General features: G+C 46.7%; 1 protein-coding gene across 1 annotated transcript in view; it reads right to left on the bottom strand.

Annotated features, from left to right (window-relative positions):
* Positions 1–375: 375 nt before the first annotated feature.
* Positions 376–14,313, bottom strand: part of LIMD1 (LIM domain containing 1) — a 90,600-nt gene continuing 76,662 nt past the window's right edge. Inside the window, exons 3-8 of the mRNA XM_007951732.1 lie at positions 13,645–13,712; positions 8,969–9,031; positions 3,262–3,392; positions 2,562–2,613; positions 1,936–2,004; positions 376–513 (exon numbers count right to left, since the gene is read on the bottom strand). Of these exons, the coding sequence (XP_007949923.1) occupies positions 376–513; positions 1,936–2,004; positions 2,562–2,613; positions 3,262–3,392; positions 8,969–9,031; positions 13,645–13,712 (521 nt within the window). The remainder of the gene's footprint in view (positions 514–1,935; positions 2,005–2,561; positions 2,614–3,261; positions 3,393–8,968; positions 9,032–13,644; positions 13,713–14,313) is intronic.

Raw genomic sequence — 14,313 nt, 5'->3', positions numbered from 1 at the left:
CAGGCAATATTATGAAATCCACTCAGGGTGAACCTCTCCCTCTGAAGCACAGTCCCAAGGGGATGGGAGGGTTGGTCTGGTTTCACTGATGCAATCTCGCTGTCCCATGCTGGCCCTTGTTGGAGCATTTTCCTGAGTAGTCTGACGACGGCAGGGCAGCAGAGAAAGACATGTGGGAGATACATGCACCAGACAGATTGTGTTTCACCTCTGTGGTTCAGCAAAAGGCACCCTGCATCCGTGTGGGAACTTGCCTGTTCACCCTTCCTCTCTCCCCTCATCCCAACCCCTCCACAGGGGCACTGGAAATTAACCGTCAGATTTCTCTACATGAAGGCAGGCCTAGCATCGCATCCTCTCTGTGAGAGGTCGTGGCTAGAAGTGGTGCTGGTGAAGGGCAGCTGGTGAGGGGCCTTTCTCCAGCCTCTTGACGTGGCAGGAGTGACAGAACAAGTGGTCCTCCAGTGGGTAGCAGCGGTGGCCATCTTCATCATTGAGCTCCAGGCCGCAGTCCTGGGGGAGAGGCAAAGACAACCAGTGGGAACAAACCCAAAGCAAGCACCACAGACTGACAGACTGACACAAAGGCCATAGTCCCTGAGTGGAGCAAATGGTGCTGTTTCTGCATGTGGTTGTTGCTGGGTGCCATGGAGTTGATTTTCAATTCCAAGTGACCCCACATGACAGGGTAGAAGTGCCCAATAAGATTTCCTTGGCTATAATCTTTATGGGAGCAGATCACCAGGTCTTTTCTCCCTCAGAGCCACTGGTGGGCTTGAACTGCCAACCTTTGGGCTAGCAGCTGACCACTTAACCATTGTTAAGTCTGTAGAAACATAGGACTTCCACCCAGCAAAGGCACAGACTGTGCTGCCCAGGACAGAGCCACATGCCACATGCCACATGGTGCCACTGAACACCTGAAATATGGCAGAACTGAGATGCACTGTTAGTACAAAGCACATGCTAAATTTCAGGGGAGGACAAGAAAGGATGTAAAATGTGTATAAGTAATTTATTATATTGATTATACATTGAAATGACATATTTAGGATATATTGGGTTAAATAAAATATCGTAAAAATGAACTGCATCTGTTTCTTTTGACTTTTTTTAACGTGGCTACTATAAAACTTAAATTGTACGTGTGGCTTAAATTTGTGGCTCTTATATTTCCACTGGACAGCGCTGGTCTGGAATGGGTGGGTATGAATGTTGAGCAAATGCTGTCACACTTTTTTTCTCCAGGCACCTGGAATGCTACTGACAATGATTCCCACCTATTTCTTCAGTGTTGTCAATGGGATCAGGCTATTTGTCCCCTGCACCTGCTAATCTCATCACTCACAGGGTCATAAAATCAAAACAATCTCCTTCCGTGGACGAATCCACTTAATTCTGACTAAAATGCCATAAGCACTTCAAGTGTTTGCACTTTCACAAGGGCTGGGGGTCAGGGGTGGGGTTTGACCCCTAGCTTTTCTAACAGTAGCTTCTTCAGCCTGAATGTGACCCAAAGACAAAGGGCAGATGGGCCCCACCCACCTTCACATCACCCAGCTGCCCGTTTCCAGGGAAGTTTCTTCATGAGTGCCTGGGATCAACTGAGAAAGGGGGTCCTGGCAAAGAGAGCAGCCTACAAGCTGGAGGGGAGGGAGCCTCTTACCCAAACCACACAGCTTGCCTGACAATCTGAGCCCCAAACAGGACCTGAAACCATGGCCCCATAACAGCCGTCCAGTGTTCCAGTTTCAGGGAAGGGCAGCCACTAAGGTCTCAGGACCTGACAGTTCTCAATATGGAGAAAATAGTAGAGATGTTTGCAACCCAAATATCTGCCTACTCTCCTGCCCCATCCTGTCAGGCACACACTCCCCAGGAACTTGGTCACCTCATGTCCCAGCCAGCCAGGGAGGCTTCCTTTCTCGGGCCTACCTCACAGTGGTAACACTCCACGTGGTAGTCTCTGTCCATGGACACAACACGGATGGTCTCATCTGAGCCCTGGGACCAAAGACAAGCAACAACACCAAGAAGAGACAGTTAGGGGCCCATCCATGGAGCTCCACATGGAAAGGGGCAAGGAGGGAGGAGGATTCTGAGGTGACAGTAGGTGGCCTTAGAAGAAGCGTATCAAACAGTAATGGACACTAACACTTGTTTAAAAAAACTCATGTTGGTGATGAGAGAACAGGGGAGTGACTGGAGCCCTGCAGCCCTACCTTTTGGGGTATGAGAATCAATACTACAACACAAAACCTGCATGGGCATTTATTTTTAAAAAAATGAATAAAAGATAAGCTTTTCAGCTTATCTTCTAAGCTAGGAGTTAGTATCAGCAAGAGAGTTGGATCTGATTATAGAGACAAGTGGGGACTGAGGAGGGCATTGGGTGGAGGCAGCCACCCAAAGAGAAAGGTGCTTCCCAGTGAGGACACTATTTACCTCGGGTATAAGGACTGTTTACCAGGTATAAGGACAGAGCCTCGATCTTGTAAATAAACTCAGGGGCATTTTCTGGTCTTGAAGACCCCAGGAGCATGTTTGAAGTAGCATCTTACCTCAGGTGGAAGGATGGGAAGCCCACAGGCCGCACACTTGGGGGCCAACACCCTGAGGGGAAAAACAGAGAAGTCATAAAATGAATATTGTGGGCTTTTTGGGTGGTAAGGCTCAGAATGAGACTTGCACCTGGAGCCTTCTTGGCACCCACCACCCTCCAGCTCTCTTCTCCTTTTTCCAGCCTCGGAGAGAGGCTGGCCACTTACTCTCTAGGACATGCTTCAGTGCTGCTTCAGAATTGGGCCCCAACTGTAACAAGAACGTCCAGCCCCTCTAACATTACTGAGAGGAGAGACCGAGGCTTTGATTTATTTTATTCCCCCCACGAGCCTAGCGTGGCTCAGGCAAATTGACACTGGTAGATCCCAACACGGCGCTGGAGCCTTTTGAAGTGAGGTAAAGCTGGAGCTACAAGGCTTAGCGGGTCCTCCTGAGGCATACCCAGGAGTCTGGTTGTGTTGTTGCTGCTTTGCTTTTTCTCAAAGCATGCATGATTCTTTAACCAGTTCCTGCCTGCCCTGTCATCCTCCTGGGGCCCCTGCTACATCCCTCAGAATGATAGAGCCCTTGCTGGTCTGCTGACTCTGGGTCCAGGCTACCTATACATACATTCCCATCCATCTCTCTCTCCCTTCTCTCTCTCTGCTGAAGTCCATGTGGTTTAGGCAGAAGGTGCCTCTCCACTCTGCCCCTCCTTACTTGTGATAATCTCGGACACAGTAGATCTTGTTCTCCGAGTCCACGGTGAAGGGCACCCCATCCAAACACTCATTGCAGATGACACAGCGGAAACAGCCAGGGTGGTAGGATTTCCCCAGGGCCTGCAGGATCTAGGGGTGTACAGGCCGAGAGGCTGCGAATCAGTAGGGCTTAGAGGGAAGGCAGGGATGGTGGAAGGGAGAGAAGCACGTAAGGCCAAGGGAGCAAGGGAGCAGTCATATAACATAGCACACACTCATCTCAGACTGCACTCAGACAGAGGTTGAGAGAAGGGAAGGCTAAACTGTTTAGCTATAAGAACAGTAGGAGATCAAACAGGAATCCTTCTCTTGTACCTGAGAAGGTTTCTAGTGCCAGAAAGGAATTTAGAGGGGTGGCATAAATGCTGGGATACTAACCCAAAGGTTGGTGGTTTGAGCCTACGCAGAAGTGTCTTGGAAGAAAGGTCTGCTGACCTGCTTCTAAAAGTCCCAGCCACTGAAAACCCTGTGGAGCATGGTTCTACAGTGCACACGGGGTCACCATGAGTCGGCACTGACGTGACGGCCAACTGGTTTGGTTTTTGGTTTTGTTACTGTTATGGCTTGAATTTTGTCCCCCAAAAGATAGGCTGAAGTCCTAACCCCTGTACCTGTGAATGTGATTCTGTTTGGGAATAAGGTTATGTTAATGTGACCATCCCAAAGTATGGTATTCGGTCCTAAACCTAATCCCTTTTGAGTGGTGTCTTACAAAGGGAAATACAGACACAGAGAGACACACACAGGGGTAGATGCATGTGACAGTGAGGCAGATGAATCTGCCCGACTACTAACTGAAAGGTCAGCAATCTGAACCCATCAACCATTCCACAGGAGAAAGATGTGGCAGTCTGCTTCCATAAAGATTACAGAGTTCTAACCAGTTCGCAGGTGATTCTGAAGCACACTAAGGTTTGAGAGGCACTGGTTTAAGTTAAGGTCCCTGGAGGGCACAGTTTGTGCTTGCCTGGGAACAGAAAAGTTAGTGGTTCAAGCCCACCCAGCAGCTCTACAGAAGAAAGGCTTGGCGATCTGCTTCCGTAAGGATTATAGCCAAGAAAACCCTGTGGAGCAGCTCTACTGGGTCATACATGGGTTGCCACAAGTCAGAATCCACTCGATGACACAAGACAACAACAAGAGGTCTGTTAAAATGAGCCTGGGATTTTCTACAATTTGCAGTTGAAAGTATCTTCACTGACTTAAGAGATGTCATTTCTGAAATTATGTGGTCCAGGAAACTCAGTACAGACAACTGAACTACAGAACCAATGTACAAGGATGTGCAGAACAGTTGTTAGCATCCTGCAGGGGGGCCCACGCAGACCGGCAAGAGGAAGGGGACTTAGAACTGAGGAAAACCATGTCACTACATTGTAAAACCTGCAGGAAAGACGTGCTATGTTCTGGCACCTTCTACAGGCCCAACACTGCCCCTGGAAGCAAACACTGCCCGCATACCCTCCAGCTGAGTGGCAAGAGGACTTTGTGCTATTTGTTTCTGCCTCCTTTGAAACAACAGTTCCCTGGCTCAGCTTTCCAGCTTCCTCATTCCCTCCTGGGTTTCACTAATCTTTGAGGCCCCTCTCAATCTGCAGTGAGCTGCCAAAAGAGGAACAACAACTGGCTGGGCTTCCAAAGTCCATTTGGTAACTTGAACCTTATAATATATTTCCCCCTCATCCTCGGGTTAATGCTATTCTTGGCAAAAAGATGCTTGTAGTTAATTTAACCTATATTGTGCATAAAGTATGGTATGATAAAGATTCTAGCTCACTGAACTCTGACAAGATGTAATGCTTTCTTTTGATGTGGAAAATGTCCAGTTCCAATCTGCAAACACAGAGTATAACAAAAGAGGGGCACGGATAGTTTACGAATGAGTCAAAGAGTTGGGGTTCTGTTGGAGAACCTGAGTGGTATCTGAAGGTATCTTTCTGCACATTATTAAAATTCCTGGCAGCAGTTAAAGGTTCTGTCTTTAAAACTAGGTGTCACTACCAGACAGACACATAGTCTAAAAGTTTTCAAGTTCCAGAGAAGACCTGTGAAGATTCCGGGCTCAATTTCACATTATCCTGTGTGGTAGAAATTGTCTCCAAAGATGACCACCATCAATTCCTTCCCTCCTTGTATGAGTATATTGATCCTCACATTAAGAGGTGGAGAATATTTTTCCTCCTCGTGAATCTGGCCTAGTCTTGTTACTTTCCTTGATCAAGAGAATGAGAGGGAAGTGATGTGAGACTTCTGCGTGAAGGACTTAAGAATGGCAGTTTCTACTTCCCCTTCCTCCTTCCTTGCTATAAGGATGTTCAATCTATACTTCCGCATGATTAGAGGTTATAGGGAGAGAGACCTGAAGGGTTAGGGGATGTTCCAGTCCAACTGTGCCACCAACTGAACACAGCAGAGTAAATGACTCCAGCCAATGCAAAGTGGAGCAGAAGAACAGTTCTGCTGAGCCCTGACCTAGCTCCTGACCCACCCAATCATCCAACCATAGCCCTGGCACGACAGTGTGTGAGTATGTGTCCATGTATATGGATGCCTCGGTAGAATGTGAATTCTTACTCATGATAAATTATAAATCACTGTTGTTTTCAACCACTGAGTTTTGGGGTGGTTTGTCATGCAATAATAGGCAAATGATATACCCCAAGGGCCCAAAGAAATTTTACGACACCTAGAACTAAGAATAGGGTATAATCATGCTCATAAAGTTTGAGCAATGTTGACTTCATATGCAGAGTCTTTGTCAGAAGGACTCTTAAATAGTGGAACCCTAGAGTTTCTGGTAGGCACTTAAAGAAGGCAGGGGTGAGGGTGAGTGTCTAGGGGGAGTGGGTGGAAGGGCATGCTCCCACGGAGGCCTTAACTTCTAATAAGTACAGGGAACTTCCAGAGCTAAGCTGTGTCTCTGCTATGGTCTGTCACAGCGTGAATGACAGCAGGTACTCTTCACAAATAGCCAGGGCTCACTACTGTTTTATAAATGTTAGCATATAACCAATAGAAGCGAGTGTTTATGTCCACCAAAGACATGCTCAAGAATGTTCATAGCAGCTTTATTCATAACAGCCCCAAACTGGAGACCACCGAAACCCTCATCAACAGGAGAATGGATAAATAAACTGGTAAGAAGAGAATTCTTCTTAGCAATGAAAACGAATGAACTACTGATACAGGCAACAAGGTGGATGAATCTCAAACATTTTACTGTGTGAGAGAAGCCATCCCCAAAGAATCTATACTATACAATTCCATTTATATGCAGTTCCAGAACCAGCAAACTGGATCTGTAGTGATAAGAGGTTCTAACAGTGGGCACCTTGTGAGAAGGGGTCTTAAATGTGAGAAGGACCAGAAGGAACTTTCTAGGTGTGGGAAATTGATGTGTGTGGTGGTGACATGGGTATAAACAACAACAACAACAAAAAAGCCAACTCACTGCTGTCAAATCAGTTCTGACTCATAGCGACCTCTCCTTGGGTTTCTGAGGAGGTATCTCTATGGAAGTTGATTGCCCAGTCTTCCTTCTGAGGAATGGCTGGTGGGTTTGAACAGCCAGCCTTCTGGTTAGCAGTGAAATGCCTTAGGCACTACACCACTTGATCTTAGCCAAAAGGCCAGGTATATGCACATACAAAATATTCATTCAGCTGCACACTTTCAATTTGTACCCTTACACTCTGAAGTATTTCTCAACAAAAAGGTAAAAGAAATTAGCCAAGATTTGCAACAGTGCCTCCTGGGGAGAAAGGGATAAATGAGTCAGGATAATGAGAAAGGGATAAATGAGTTAAATGAGAGATTTAACTCTTTTCAACTAAAAGAATGTCACATAATCATTTCCTCTGACCAGTGTATTAAAGAAATCCTTAAAGGCCAGTCTCCAACGATGAACAATCTGATCCCTAAGCCAGAACAAAATCGCTGTATTCATTAACTTCACAACCTAATCCTATAAGCAGGCAGAGAAAGGAAAAATTGTCCCTAGTGAAGAGATAAAGATACTGAGGCCCAAGAAGACCTCAGAGAGCCAGTGGCTGAGTGAGAAAGGGATGTGTAAACTTGTTTGTGGTGCAGTGCATTACTTAATATGGCTCTTCAAGCCAAGGTCTTTGTGTCTCCCACCAGATGATTGGGTAGAACTATCCAAATATAAGATGTTAGTGGTCCAAGGGGACTAGATAGCTTGTTAGTAGGAGCTCTGGTAGCCCAGTGGCTAAGGCACTTGACTGTTAACCAGAAGGCTGGTGGTTCAAACCCACCAGCCACTCCTCGGAAGGAAGATGGGGCAATCTACTTCCGTAGTGATACTGCCTCGGAAACCCAAGGAGGGATCGCTATGAGTCAGGTCCGACTCGAAGGCACACAACAACAACAACAATGTAAATAAGGTACAGAACACCCTTGTGGGGGTGGGACCATAGAAATAAGGTGAATGGAACCCTAATGTGGGGCTTGGTCAGTTTTGTCATTCTGATAGGCTTAAAATGAGCCCTCCTAGAGGCAGAAGGAGTGAGGGGATCAAGACAGAGAAGAGCAGAGAGTGGAGTGTATCCTTGTATCTGAGATCCTTGCACTGAGACAACGGCAGAGAGATGGGAGAGGATGACAGCAGCAGTAGCAGCAGAACTTGAAAGACTGGCACGAGACAGTGTGGTGTGGGCTTGCTGGCCCTTGCAGTGACAAAGCTGAGTGCCTCTGGGCAGGAGGCTTGCTGGCAGAGTGGGGTGTACACAGTGCGATGCTAGAAGAGCTTTGTACACTCACACAAGCAGGTCAGAGGCCAGGCCAAGAGCCTGAGGGCCAAAGAGAGGCATGCCTATGTACATGGCTGAGGGGAGGCTGTCTTGATTGAAGAACTGTATCCCGAGCGTTCCTGAACCTGAATTGTAACTTGTTGCTTCCCTAATAAGCCCCATTAATTGTGAGTATTGCCTGTGAGTTCTGTGTGTGGCCAATGCCACAAATTATCAAACTCAGCGGAGAAGTAAAGAGTATTGTGGGAGGGACTTCCACGTGTCAGAACTGGTAAAAAGGTTGGAGGGTGGAGGCATGTCAGACCTCCACTTCATAGGGATCAGCCTTGGGCTGCCGCTGCTGATAGTGACTCTCCCTCGTGACGTTAGAGTAGGTCAGAGGATGATGCCTCTACATCCTTTGTACACTGTTTCTTGTTCTGCTGCCTCAGAACTTTATGACAGGTCCCTAAAACTCATCTTAGGAACAGGCTGAGGCAGGCAGAACACCAGGTTGAGGGGGAGGACAACTGTGTTCACTTGAGTTTATGAGTCTAATTCTAAGGGAGCTGAGATTTCTGGAGCGCAAACAAGCTCCATCTGGCATTTCACCTGGAATGCCAAAAGGATCACAGAGAAATCAGAAGGGGGCCAGTGTGATCTGAAGAGCCCAGAGGAGGAAGGGGCATTATCAGAAACACAACATTATGCAGTGTGGACAGGTGAGGATGCTAGTACCAATAAAAGCCAACAATGGGGCTCTATTAGCAAGTGTGTTACATGCACAGGGCTCGTCTTTTAATAAAACCAGCTGTGACCATAAACACTGTACTCAACTTTTTTTTTTTTTTTAAATTTTAAATCTCAATGCATCCCCCACCTACCCTGCGATTATCTCATTTGGCTGACCCTACTCACCATGTCCATTATCAGATGTCCGCAGAGAAAACACCTGTCAGCAGACTGCTGGAAACCAGAGTACTGCAGAGAACAGAGAAAAGAAAGTTAAATCCAGGCAAGGAGGATGGATCCAGCCACTTCCCTGCTAGTCACAAGGAGAACAAGGAATTTCTCAGAAGGATGTGCCACTCTGTATGGGAATCAATCATTTCCTTGAGGACAACACAGCTGTGTGATGAGTCATGGCAGGGGAGGGGGTTGGGGATGGGACAGGACTGTGACAAGTCATGAGTCTGCTGCAAAAGTCATTACAGATATTAATGCCACTCATCATACAATGCCTGGGTCTGGGCTCCCACCACATGCTGGACTCCATGTCAGAGGCCTGAATTGCTAATCCAGTGATTTCAAAGAGAGATTCCCCAGTATCACCTGGGAACTTGTAAGAAATGCAAATTCTCCCACCCCACCCCAGAGCAACTGATTTGGAGGTTCAGAGCGTAGGCCTATTTGACTGCTAACCAGAAGGCTGGCGTGGCGGTTCACACCCACCAGCCACTCCTTGGAAAGAAGATTGGGCAATCTACTTCCGTAGTGATACCACCTTGGAAACCCAAGGGAGGCGTCGCTATGAGTAGGAACCGACTCCATGACAGTGAGTCTGTTTTTTTTTTTTTTTCCCTCCAGAGAGTCTGACGCGCACATGTTTGAGAACTGCTGCTCTGATCTTTAAAACAACTCTGCAAGGTAGATATTATTATCCCCATTTCCCAAATGGAAGCTCAGGGAGGTTAAGTGACCTTCTTAAGGTCACAGAGCTTGCAAGTGGAAAAGACAAGATTCAAATTTAAGTCTGGCTCTGGTTCTAGAGCCAATGCCTTTCAAAGTTAGCTTCAAGCATACACATGTGCACATGCACACATGGGCATGCGTGTGCACACACACACATACACACACACTTGGAGTTTTAAAAGAAATGGGGGGGACTCTCTTCAGAAAACATACTAGATATAATATACTGGAAGTTACTACAAGCTTGTTAATGTTCTGCTATCAATTTTTTTTTCCTAAATGTTATTTATTTTGTTGTTGAGAATATACACAGCAAAACACAAACTTGAAAATTCAGCAGTTTCTCATGTACAATTCAGGCACACTGATTACATTCTTCAAGTTATGTACACAATTCTACCCTTCTTTTCTAAGTTGTTCTTCTCCCATTAACATAAACTCCTGTCCCTCTAAGGCTCCTGTCTAATCCTTCAAGTTGCCATTGTCACTTTGGTCCCATACAGTTAGATCTTAAAAGAGCACAGAGCTCACTGCTGACCTTTTTCACTAGTTAATCTAAACCACTGTTTGGTTTTAACATGACTTCAGGGCATAGTTTGTCTAGTCAGTTTTGACTCAGTGACCCCATGTGACAGAGCACAACCCCTTTACAGGTTTTTCTACACAATAATCTTTATGGGAGCAGATCTCCAGGCTTTTTCCTGCAGAGCCACTGGGTGGGTTGGAACCACCAACCTTTCAGTTAGCAGCTAAGAGCTTAACTGTTGCACCAATAGGGCTCCTTACTAGAAGCTTAAATAAAGCAAATACAGACTCAGTGGTGGAAAGGCAGAAGAAAACAGGAAAACTTTCTAAACTCCATATAATGCCGTGCAGATTTCTGTTGTCTGGCTTCTACTCCCCATCCTGTTATTGTTGTTGTTATGTGCCGTCGGGTCAGCCCTGACTCATAGCGACCCCTCTTTGGGTTTCCAAGGCAGTATCACTACGGAAGTAGGATTGCCCAACCTTCCTTCCGAGGAGTGGCTGATGGGTTTGAACCGCCAGCCATCTGGTGAGCAGTCAAGTACCTTAGCCACTATGCTACCAGAACTCCCCATCCTAGGGGTAACAATTCTTTATTTCATCTGGGATCCAGCCCCCGCAGCCCTCACCTTGTGGTTCCCATGACTCTTGTGGGGCTGACTCCATGCCCAGTTCCAAGGCAAGGCATGTGACTCATACCTGGCCAATCAGAGCCGTACATTCCTCTAGCACCAATGATTTTATCCAGGGATGGGCACGTGACCCAGGAAGAGCCAACTAGACTCTAGGAGACTTATGCTCAGGCTTCTGGAAACAGCACAGGCACTCTTGCCCATGGGCTTTGAAACTGGGAGAATAAAACTCTGGAGTGCGGCTACCATCTGGCCATCATATAGTGCCTGAGACTGACACTAATGTGGTGGGAGGCAGGGCTAAGGATTGAAGAAAAAAATGACTTCTGAAGGCATTGTTGAAATGAATTTCCATTTTGCTTAAGCCAGTTTTAGGTCTGCTTATCTGTTCCTGGCAAACAAGAGTCATAATGATCAATCCTTATCTATGAAAACCAAACAGAACTTTCTCCAGGGGAAGACAGAAAGAAGAGGGCTTCATATATCCACCAAGAAGCTGGCCAGAAGCTCATTGGTGGGACTCTCATTCCTCATCCGAGAAACAACAAAGCCAGTTCAACTACTGTACCATTTACCAAACACCGCCCTGTGCTTGGCCTTGTTAGGGCCTGAACATGCAAAGGGAAAGAAGTATGCCCTTTCTTCTCTAGGCGCTCATAGTCAAGTGCGGAGAAAGGCTTGTAAACAACCACATTGCAGTGTGCTAAGTGCCTGTGCCAGGTAAGCCCCAGGCATGGCAGCAGCACTGAGCAAGGACATTTCACTGTGGGAGCAAGAGGGACAAGGAAGGCTGCAGGAGTTAACTGGGCAAAGAAGAGGGTAAAGGCGTTCTAAGCAAGGGAAATGGCACAAGCAAAGGCATGAAGGTCTGAGGTGATGCGGGTGTACAGAAAACGAGGCAGAGAGAGACAGAGCAAGACACACTGTTGGAAGGAAGTCAGACTTCAGCTCTCAGAGAGCTTCCTTCTGGGCATGCTCTTTACCCAGGAGACACTGGGGTGGAGGGGGTCATTTGGACATGGTCAGAGGCCTCTTCATACAGGCAGTTGGGCAGAGGCGCTGTGTTAGCCCAGCTGAGCCACAATGAGGTTGGGGACTAGGGCAGAATCCTGGAGGGCATGGTGGCACACAGCTCAATGTTTGGTTGCATTCAGGAAGTAATGGGGAAGGATGAAGGTCAAGGGAAGACCTCAGGTCTTTAGCAGGGTGGGGAAGGGAGATCAATCTCAAGAGACAGGACACAAGGCAAGATGATGGTATCTGCTTCATACAAGGGGAGTGTGAGGTGCTGGGGAGGCCACCTCCAGAAGATAAGGAGACTTAACAGCTGGTTCTTAGGGATGCTGGCAGGGCTGGAGCTCAAATCCAGGAGTCATTGATATGTGGATGGACTTCTAGTTCTTTGGAGGACTGGATTCTCAGGGAATAGGCAGGAGGAGAGGAAAAGAGGGCCCAGGGCTAAAGACTATGGTCACAGGGGCCATAAAGCTCAACTGGCATAACACAGTACACAAAATCACTGTTCTACATCCTGCTTCAGTGAGTAGCGACTGAGGTCTTAAAATCTTGCGAGCAGCTGTCTAAGATGCAACTATTGGTTTCTCCTCATCTGGAGCAAAGAAGAGTGAAGAAAATCAAAGACGTATGGAAACAATTAGTCCAAGGGACTAGAGGACCACATGAACTTCAACCTATATGACCCTGAGACCAGAAGAAATAGATGGTGTCTAGCTACTGCTGTCAGTCGCTTGGAAAGGGATCAAAATAGGAGATCCTGGATAGAGTAGGAGAAAATGTGGAACAAAATTCAAAATAATTAAAAAAAAAAAAAAAAAAGACCAGGCTTACTGGTCTGACAGACACTGGTGAAACCGCCGAGGCTATACCCCTAGTCACCCTTGGGGCCTGGAATTGAACTTACTCCCACGGCTTCCAGCCAAACAATAGACAGGCTTAGAGGGTGAACAATTAAATCAGGTATATACACTCCCAGGAGCCCTGGTAGCATAGTGCCTAAGGCATTTGACTATTAACCAGAAGGCTGGCGGTTCAAACCCACCACCCACTCCTCGGAAGGAAGATGGGGCAAACTACTTCCGTAGTGATACCACCTCGGAAACCCAAGGAGGGGTCGCTATGAGTCAGATCCGACTTGATGGCAGTGAGGTTTTTTTTTTTTCGATATACACTCCTTAGAACAATCTACCATGGGAGATCAGAGAGGCAGCATTTGCACAGGGCAAGGAAAGAAGGACATAGGGAAGAAGTGGGAAGAGAGCTGTTATATTATGGGGATTGCAATCAATGTCATAAAATAAGTATGAACTGTTGAATGGAAAATGAATTTCCTCTGTAACCTTTCACCCAAATCACAATTAAAAAAAAAAAAAGAGAGAGAGAGAGAAAGAGCATGAGCCCGGACCCACCAGAGATGGTGATAGGACAATGAAATTTAAGAAATATATGGAGGAGGTAGAACTCAGGAAAGTGGGAAGAGGACAGGCCGAGTGATCCTAAAGTCCCTTCAAAGTACAAAGCTCTGCAATCTGTTGTTTGCCTTGGGAACCTGAGCCATTCTCATCTATGGAAGGAAAGTTATAGCCCCTTTGGCAGTGCCGCTTCCCAAAGCCACGGCCAGTACAGAAAGGCCACCCTCTTCTGCCTGGTCCCAGGCTCTCCATACCCTCCCTTCCCTTTGACCCTCTGGTCAGGCTGGGGTGAGGGAGGGATGGGTGACATACTCACCAGGAAGTCTTCCTCACAAAACACTTTGCCGTTGACAAAATAAAAGGCTTTTCCCCTCAGCTTGCGGCCTAAGGGGGGAAAAAAAAAGGGTAAAATCTTTTTAAGCAGAAATAAACAAGCAAATAAATGTCAACTGCCAATAACAGACTCCTGTTACTGAAAAAGATGCTGTGGTCTTTGGTGATGAGCAGACTGAGGCCAGAAGAGACACAGAGACTATTTAGCAAGAAGACCCAAGGACTAACTTGTGAATCTTCCCCTCTGTACCTTTTAGTACCACTTCTCTGCTTAGAAAGAAGCCAGTGAAACATTTTGTGACAAGACCCCACAGGCCACACACAAGAGTGCTGGAAAAACGACCAGAAATCTTTCAGGCCTGGAACTGGACTCACTTCTGTGGATTAGCTCTCAGACACACAGCAGAAAAGCCTAAAAGCAAAACGCCTAACCCAGAGAGATGCACCCACCAACCCTCGGGAGATGTACCCCTTAGATCAATCAACCACGAGACATCAGAAGAGTAGCATTTACAAAGGGGGGAAGACAGAAATGCATAGGTAAGAAGGACACAGGAAGGAGTAGTCACAGAGAGGAGAGGGGAGGAGAGTTATTTATATATATATATATATATATATATATATAAAAAGAATGGTATCAAGTCCACTGGGG

The sequence above is a fragment of the Orycteropus afer genome, unplaced genomic scaffold, assembly GCF_000298275.1.
Source record: "Orycteropus afer afer isolate SDZICR_OR568_19922 unplaced genomic scaffold, OryAfe1.0 scaffold00311, whole genome shotgun sequence".
In the NCBI taxonomy this organism is placed as follows: domain Eukaryota; kingdom Metazoa; phylum Chordata; class Mammalia; order Tubulidentata; family Orycteropodidae; genus Orycteropus; species Orycteropus afer.
This window is presented reverse-complemented; position numbering and strand designations above follow the sequence as displayed.